At 42.8% G+C, this 9243-nt stretch overlaps 1 protein-coding gene across 1 annotated transcript; it reads right to left on the bottom strand.

The window, feature by feature from the left end:
* Positions 1-7276: 7276 nt before the first annotated feature.
* Positions 7277-8392, bottom strand: LOC147980349 (uncharacterized). The gene is made up of 2 exons (XM_087515567.1): positions 7992-8392; positions 7277-7406 (listed from the first exon to the last, which is right to left on the bottom strand). Exons 1-2 carry the CDS (start codon positions 8390-8392, stop codon positions 7277-7279), a joined length of 531 nt encoding a protein of 176 aa, XP_087371693.1.
* Between the last annotated feature and the right edge of the window lie 851 nt (positions 8393-9243).

The following is a 9243-nucleotide window of genomic DNA, read 5'->3' as shown; positions in this document are numbered from 1 at the left end:
AGAAGAAATTTGCTTATGTGGAGAGTAGTAAATTTTATATGCTTGTAGATCATGAAAAGAATGCTTTAGGTGATGGTTATATTGTTGAATGCATTCATGATGCTACTGACAAATATTATGAGGGAGGAATATATGCTTGTAGGAATTGCAATAATATCAAGTTTCCTCTCTATGTGCTTAAAGTTTTGAAGTTATGCTTGTTTTGCCTTCCTATGCTAGTTAATTCTTGTTCCCACAAGTTGTTTGCTCACAAAATCCCTATGCATAGTAAGTGGGTTAGACTTAAATGTGCTAGTCATATTCTTCATGATGCTCTCTTTATGTTACAATTCTTATCTTTTATGTGAGCATCATTGCAATCATCATGCCTAGCTAGGGGCGTTAAACGATAGCGCTTGTTGGGAGGCAACCCAATTTTATTTTAATTCCTTGCTTTTTGTTCTTGTTTATTAATAAATAATTAATATAGCCTCTTTTTATATGTGGTTTTATGCTTTTAATTAGTGTTTGTGCCAAGTAGAACCTTTCGAAAGACTTGGGGAAAGTCTTGTTGATCATGCTGTAAAAAACAGAAACTTTAGCGCTCACGAGAACCACTGCCATTTTTATTTGGAGAGTGCTATTTAGTTAATTATTTTTGAAGATGATTAATAGATAAATTACTCAGGTCCATCAATTTATTTTAGAATTTTATGAGTTCCATAAGTATACGTTTGATCCAGATTACTACAGACTGTTCTGTTTTTGACAGATTCTGTTTTTCATGTGTTGTTTACTTATTTTGATGGATCTATGGCTAGTAAAAGAGTTTATAAACCATAGAGAAGTTGGAATAAAGTAGGTTTAACACCAATATAAATAAAAAATTATTTCATTGCAGTACCTTGAAGTGGTGATTTATTTTCTTATACTAACGGAGCTTACGAGTTTTCTGTTAAGTTTTGTGTTGTGAAGTTTTCAAGTTTTGGGTAAAGATTGGATGGATTATGGAATAAGGATTGGCAAGAGCCTATGATTGGGTATGCCCAAGGCACCCCAAGGAAACATTCAAGGACAACCAAGAGCCTAAGCTTGGGGATGCCCCAAAAGGCATCCCCTCTTTCGTCTTCATTCATCGGTAACTTTACTTGGAGCTATATTTTTATTCACCACATGATATGTGTTTTGCTTGGAGCGTCAATTTATTTTGTTAAGATTTGATTTCTGTTATTTTGAACAATGTCTTGCATCTTTTATTTCAATAAAAGTGGCATTGATAGCATTTACTATGCCTATTTTAGAAGTCCACATGTTGCTGTTTGAAAACAGAAAGTTTACCGCTGTTGCAATAATTCCCTAGAAAAGTCAGATTGTGATAAAATGTTGAAAGTTTTTGCATATTAAGCTCTGATAAATTTACTACAGTGGGAATTTTCTTTCATAATTTTTGGAGTTAGGGAAGTATGGACCTTGCTGCACTCTTCACAGACTGTCCTGTTTAGGCAGATTGCTGTTATGTTTTGCATTGTTTGCATATGTTTGCTTCATTAATGATTCTATTTGAGGATAGGACTATTAAATATGCAGAGGCATTTAGTATGCAATGTTGAATAATAATTTTAGTGATTTTCTACAGTAGAGTATGATAAGGTTTTTGCAATGGTTTATAATAACTTATCTCACGAGTCTTTGTTGAGTTTTGTGTGGATGAAGCTTTTGAGATTTAGGGAGACCGTGATATGAGAGGAATTAAGGAGACACAAAAGCTCAAGCTTGGGGATGACAAAGGCATCCCAAGATAATATTTCAAGAATTCTGAAGCGTCTAAGCTTGGGGATGCCCCGGTTGGCATCCCACCTTTCTTCTTCAACAACTATCGGTTAGTATCGGTTGATCCTAAGTTTTTTGCTTCTTCACATGATGTTCGCTATTCTTAGAATGTAATTTTATTTTGCTTTGCTTGCTGTTTGAATAAAATACCAAGATCTTAAATTCTTAAATGTTAGAGAGTCTTCACATAGTTGCATAATTATTCGACTACTCATTGATCTTCACTTATATCTTTCGGAGTAGTTTGTTGTTGCTCTAGTGCTTCACTTATATCTTTTTAGAGCACGGTGGTGGTTTTATTTTATAAGAATTAATGAAATCTCATGCTTCACTTATATCATTTTGAGAGTCTTTAGAACAGCATGGTAATTTGCTTTGGTTATGAAACTAGTCCTAATATGATGGGCATCCAAGAGGGATATAATAAAAACTTTCATATAAAGTGCATTGAATACTATGAGAAGTTTGATAATTGATGATTGTTGATTGTTTTGAGATATGAAGATGGTGATATTAGAGTCATGCTAGTTGAGTAGTTGTGAATTTGATAAATACTTGTGTTGAAGTTTGTGATTCCCGTAGCATGCACGTATGGTGAACCGTTATGTGATGAAGTCGGAGCATGATTTATTTATTGATTGCCTTCCTTATGAGTGGCGGTCGGGGACGAGCGATGGTCTTTTCCTACCAATCTATCCCCCTAGGAGCATGTGCATAGTACTTTGTTTCGATAACTAATAGATTTTTGCAATAAGTATGTGAGTTATTTATGACTAATGTTGAGTCCATGGATTATACGCACTCTCACCTTTCCACCATTGCTAGCCTCTCTAACACCATGCACCTTTCGCCGGTATCATACACCTACCATATCCTTCCTCAAAACAGCCACCATACCTACCTATTATGGCATTTCCATAGCCATTCCGAGATATATTGCCATGCAACTTTCCACCGTTCCGTTATTATGACACGCTTCATCATTGTCATATTGCTTTGCATGATCATGTAGTTGACATCGTATTTGTGGCAAAGCCACCATTCATAATTCTTTCATACATGTCACTCATGCGTCATTGCACATCCCGGTACACCGTCGGAGGCATTCATATAGAGTCATATCTTGTTCTAAGAATCGAGTTGTAATTATTGAGTTGTAAGTAAATAAAAGTGTGATGATCATCATTATTAGAGCATTGTCCCAGTGAGGAAAGGATGATGGAGACTATGATTCCCCCACAAGTCAGGATGAGACTCCGAACGAAAATAAATAAATAAAAGAGGCCAAAGAAGCCCAAATAAAAAAGAGAAAAGAGGCCATAAAAAAGAGAAGGCCCAAATAAAAAAATAAAAATAAAAAAGAATGAGAGAAAAAGAGAGAAGGGGCAATGCTACTATCCTTTTACCACACTTGTGCTTCAAAGTAGCACCATGATCTTCATGATAGAGAGTCTCCTATGTTGTCACTTTCATATACTAGTGGGAAATTTTCATTATAGAACTTGGCTTGTATATTCCAATGATGGGCTTCCTCAAAATGCCCTAGGTGTTCGTGAGCAAGCGAGTTGGATGCACACCCACTAGTTTCTTTTGTTGAGCTTTCATACATTTATAGCTCTAGTGCATCCGTTGCATGGCAATCCCTACTCACTCACATTGATATCTATTAATGGGCATATCCATAGCCTGTTGATACGCCTAGTTGATGTGATACTATCTTCTCCTTTTTGTCTTCTCCACAGCCACCATTCTATTCCACATATATTGCTATATCCATGGCTCATGCTCATGTATTGCATGAAGAATTAAAAAGTTTGAGAACACCAAAAGTATGAAACAATTGCTTGTCTTGTCATCGGGGTTGTGCATGATTTAAATATTTTGTGCGGTGAAGATGGAGCATAGCCAGACTATATGATTTTGTAGGGATAGCTTTCTTTGGCCATGTTATTTTGAGCAGACATAATTGCTTTGTTAGTATGCTTGAAGTATTATTATTTTTATGTCAATATTAAACTTTCATCTTGAATCTTATGGATCTGAAATATTCTTGCCACAATAAAGAAGAATTACTTAGAGAAATATGTTAGGAACCATTCCACATCAAAAATTCTGTTTTTATCATTTACCTACTCGAGGACGAGCAGGAATTAAGCTTGGGGATGCTGATACATCTCCAATGTATCTATAATTTTTGATTGTCCCATGCTATTATATTATCAACCTTGGATGTTTTATATGCATCTATATGCTATTTTATATGATTTTTGGGACTAACCTATTAACCCAGAGCCCAGAGCCAGTTTCTGTTTTTCCTTGTTTTAGAATATCGCAGAAATGGAAAATCAAACGGAGGCCAATTAACCTGAAACTTCATGGAACTTATTTTTGGATCAGAAGAAGCCCCGAAGACTTGGAGTCCATGTAAGGGAAGCTTCGAGGAGGCCATGAGGTAGGGGGCGCGCCCACCCACCTGGGCGCGCCCTCCACCCTCGTGGCTCCCCTGACGTACTTCTTCCGCCTATATATCTCCATATACCCTAAAAACATCAGGGAGCACAATAGATCGGGAGTTCCGTCGCCAGAAGCCTCCGTAGCCACCGAAACCCAATCTGAGACAATCTGAGATTGTGTGATGCATATCGTATAATCATACCCACGGATACTTGAGGTGACATTGGAGTGTCTAGGTGACATTAGGGTTTTGGTTGATTTGTGTCTTAATGTGTTATTCTAGTACGAACTCTAGGGCTGTTTGTGACACTTATAGGAATAGCCCAATGGATTGATTGGAAAGAATAACTTTGAGGTGGTTTCGTATCCTACCATAATCTCTTCGTTTGTTCTCCGTTATTAGTGACTTTGGAGTGCTCTTTGTTGCATGTTGAGGGATAGTTATGTGATCCAATTATGTTATTATTGTTGAGGGAACTTGCACTAGTGAAAGTATGAACCATAGGCCTTGTTTCCTAGCATTGCAATACCGTTTACGCTCACTTTTATCATTAGTTACCTTTTTGTTTTTATATTTTTCAGATTACAAAAACCTATATCTACTATCCATATACCACTTGTATCACCATCTCTTCGTCGAACTAGTGCACCTATACCATTTACCATTGTATTGGGTGTGTTGGGGACACAAGAGACTCTTTGTTATTTGGTTGCAGGGTTGCTTGAGAGAGACCATCTTCATCCTACACCTCCCACGAATTGATAAACCTTAGGTCATCCACTTGAGGGAAATTTGCTACTGTCCTGCAAATCTCTGCACTTGGAGGCCCAACAACGTCTACAAGAATAAGGTTGCGAGCTGGTTAATGTGCTCGGTGTCGATGCGCGGCCTGAGCTTATGGAGGGACAAGGTCCCAGCTCCCATGCCGGTCCCAAGGTGGTGGAGCGAAGAGCTCGGCACTTCGAAGTGGCGACATAGCACGGCTAATGTGGCAGGGTGGAACCTCCAGTCCGACTGAGGCGACGGAGCAGGCCGACAGTATGACACCGAAGTCCGTGGTGTGGGTTAATGAAGTGATGACAAAGCCTCGGTCCAGCCGAGGTGACGTGGTATGTCGGTACGCCGAGGTGAGAGCGCTGCCCAACCTGGATCATTTACCTGTGCACAGAAAATAGTGCAAGCCGGAGATAATAGTAGTAATAATAAAATAAAATAAAAATTCGATGCATAAGTAATAATTTATGCAAAGTGAGTAATAAAAGAACTATGGCCCGTGTGCCGAACACTCAATGAGATAGAGATCTCTCAGGGATGCCGAAGTCCCCGAGGCAACCAAACATGTCGGTGTGGCAATTCGACCAATAAGGTGATCACGCGAGCCGATTTACGTCGATTGGGACGACGGCGTCGGCTTGCCAAAGTGACCGGGTGATGCAGCCGCAGTCCAAAAAATAATAATATAAATATAGAAGAAAAACCTCGCATAATTGATTTACACAAAATATTTTTTTAAAGAGATGTGGCCTGGCTTCGAAGCCAATGTCGATGCAGGGCGCTGGCGTGACAAAGCCTGTATTCACAGGGCGGTCCGAGTCCCCGATGAGGCGTTCGCCAAACTGCGGATGGGAAACTGACCGAACCATCACGCAACCATCATTAATGCGGCCATCACTTGACAGACCTGTGTACAAATGATGGAAAAAACCAGAGTAATAATTCCTCAGAAAAAGTAAACCCCACAAGAAAAACTTACTAGGATTAATATCACCTGGTTATCTGTTGTAGCAGTCTGAAGAAAGGTTACTCCCAAAATTGGGACTCAATCCGCACACCCATTGCCTGATGGGCGATGAAGCGACAACATGGCGATGCTGGCAAAGGTTAGCTCGCTGAGGCAAAGCCCCCGGTCCAGCTAACGTGACGAAGTTGATCGGCTGGTGACGCCAAAGTCTCCAGAGTAGGTTGATGAAGAGATGGCGAAGCCCCGGGTCTAGCCGAGGTGATAGAGCGGGTCGGTAAGGAGATGTTGCAGCTGCCATGTCAGCCGAGGTGTTGAAGCAGTTCGGCGTGATGGACATCGGCTTGAAGAAGCAACAGTGCGGCCATGCCAACACAGGTCGTGACTTGTGACGCGGTCAATGTCGGCTTGATGAAGTGACCGTGCAACGATGCCGGTGTGCCCGCTCTGTGTAATCCGTGGGGCAGCGATGTTGATAATGATTTATCCTTAGCGATGCAGAACTCTTGTTTGGCTCGCCGAGATGATGATCCGAAGAAGTCGAGCTCTACTCAACAAAGCGATGACGTGTCTACCACAGGTCGGCAGCCGTGGAGCAATGTTGCCAGACTAATTTGACACCAGCGTGATGGTGAAGAATACCTCACAGAAGGCTTATAATTTTATTGACACGTGTTTAAGAACAATGCACAGTACCATAGGAAGAGATTCTTCCAAAAAGGATGTCCAATATCCCGTTCATGAAGAAAGATGAACTCAGATCGGATTTGTATTCGCGCAGAAAACAGATCCGAAAAGTGATGCTCTAATCGGAAGGTTCCCGGAGTTTGAACGGCCGGATCGGGCTGAAATTTTGAGATGTGGTAGATATGGAAATTCCACAGAAGATGAATGGTTGGATCTTCCAAATAACCTCCGAACTAGGATCTGAAGACCACGCCCTAAACTCGTCCAGATTCCCATGCAGACTCGACAGGCCTTTGGTATATTAGAGATCGCCGGAGATTCCTTCATCGGAAGGCGATGAAATTTTACAGGGTTGTTGTATACTCAATTCTACCAAAGGGTTCGCCAAATCAACTTCAGAGGAGATAGTGGCAGCGAAAACAAGTCTGTTGTACAAAAAAAATTGTGCGACCACACGAGGGCAATATTGACGACGAGCCCCCAGGCTCCATGGACGACTTTTCCATGGTCTCGGTTGAGATTTGAGCTGATGATGATGAAAGTATCCATCTGATCTTGATGATCTAACGTGGAGTGCGGTCCTCGGTCTAGCCGAGGTGACCAGTCGAGCCGGCAACAAAGATGCCGACATTGACCATAATGCTCGGCTCCGATGCGTAGATCGTGCTGGAGACAATCTGAATTCCCATCACACCGTGGCGACTGCCAGCAACCTCTCTATTAAAGCACCAATGTCGGTTCTATATCCAGCATATCTCATAGTAGGGGTCCTAAGCTAGGCGTCTTGGAGCGATGGTAACATGGACACGGGATTTTACCTAGGTTCGGGCGCTCTTGATGGAGGTAAAACCCTATGTCCTGCTTTTGATTGTATTCATATGGGAGATAGTACGGAGTACATGTGTCTACCACAAGATTGTTCTAATGAATATTAGATGTTCTATTGACTAGCCTGGCCTCGGTTTATATAACACACCAGAGGCCTAGGATTTTAGGAGAGTCCTCGGCTTGTGCACCAAGTCTTGTCGAAACTTCCTTGTATGCGGCATGGGCTGCCCGAAGTGGCCCATGAGTGAACCGTCATGGGGTCCTCGGCTCGATCCACCTGATCGTGGGACGACGTGGTGAGTAGCCCCTAGTCCAGGACACCGTCAGTCGTGCGCTCGACAGGAGGTGCAGGCGCAGGCGCCCCCTGGCGCGGTAACGGAACGGCGATGATAGTTGGAAAGGAGCCACCGGCTACTAGGGGGTGTGTGCACCACGCAATGTGCTAGCGGTGAGAGGGCGGTGTGCACCAAACACAGGTATGCAACAACCTTGGCGAAGGTTGGGTTGGGGATGAGCATGAGGTTGGCCGCCACGTCGGTGAACTCCTCGTCGAGGCCGGTGATGAGGGTGCCAAGGAGGAGGTCATCAGAGACCTTCTCGCCGATGTCGCGGAGCTCGTCACAAAGGCACTTTAGGCACGTGCAGAAATCGTTCATGGAGGAGGTATTTTGATGGCACCCGAAGAATTCTTGCTGAAGGAAGATGAGCCACTGAAGCCGGTTGTTGGCGAAGAGACCATTAAGCTTTGTCCAAACAGAGTAGTCATCATCATCATCATCCTGCACAACCGTGTAAAAAAGATTCTTTGAGATGGTTAGATAAAACCAATGGATGAGAGTAGCTTCAACGACTGACCACTCGGCGTCCAACTTCATGGCCTTCACGTCAACGGGGCCGTCGATGTGCTCCTGGAGGTGGTACTCACGAAAGATGAGGTTGAAGTAGGTCTTCCATGAGTAATAGGAGGAATCCTTTTAGGAGTGACGGACGGGAACGCGATCGAGGATGTTGATATCACGGGTGTCTTCGGTGGAGACAAGATTGTGGCCGGCAAAGGGCTTTGAGCCACCGAAGATGGAGGAGGAAGAGCCCATGGCGGTGGTGTGGGAGGAGGAGAGGTTCGGCTTGGGAAGGAAGGGAAGGAAGGAATGGTGGGCGGCGGCAAGGAAACTACGACAACCGGTGAGTTAGGAGGGGGAGTAGGCGCGACAGCAGGGAGGCAGTGGCAGCTGTGCGGTGGCGGCGGTGGAAGCTTAGGTTAGGAATTTTTCGGTAACTAGTACCATCTATATAGACAATATTTGGATCAATGAATTGTATTGATCATATACCATAGCATATATAGAGTACATGGGCAGCGAGATCTCAACCATATCCGCATTAAAAGGGAAGGTTTGGGAGACATCTCTAGACTAGGAACAATAAAACGAAATCCTAGCTGCCTAATGTACATGCGATAATATCCATGTTCAACAAAAGCCATAGATGGTGAAGGCTAGTGCTGGCGTGTTGGATGCACATGTGCATACTTGGCTTTTCAGCATGAGAGCGGAGAAGTTCGGGAGCACCATGACGATGATTATGCCGTGGTTGAAGATAATGACCTGCTTGGGTCTGGATGCAGATTATTGTGTTGTAGGAGTCTCCTCCAAAGGTTCAGAAACGATGACACGGAGCTCCGGACGTCTTCATGTTTTATTGGTTGTTTTAGGGTGCCTTTTGTTAT

This window comes from Triticum urartu, chromosome 3A (assembly GCF_056163025.1).
Source record: "Triticum urartu cultivar PI428250 chromosome 3A, HENAU_Tu73, whole genome shotgun sequence".
NCBI classification, from domain to species: domain Eukaryota; kingdom Viridiplantae; phylum Streptophyta; class Magnoliopsida; order Poales; family Poaceae; genus Triticum; species Triticum urartu.
This window is presented reverse-complemented; position numbering and strand designations above follow the sequence as displayed.

Bases quoted from the DNA above. Each gene is read 5' to 3' on its own strand.
- LOC147980349 (XM_087515567.1), bottom strand. From the start codon at position 8,392: ATGAAGTTGGACGCCGAGTGGTCAGTCGTTGAAGCTACTCTCATCCAT. The intron at 7,407-7,991 runs GTGTTTGGTGCA...GTGCTTTAATAG, and splicing joins GCCAAGGTTGTTGCATACCT to AGAGGTTGCTGGCAGTCGCC.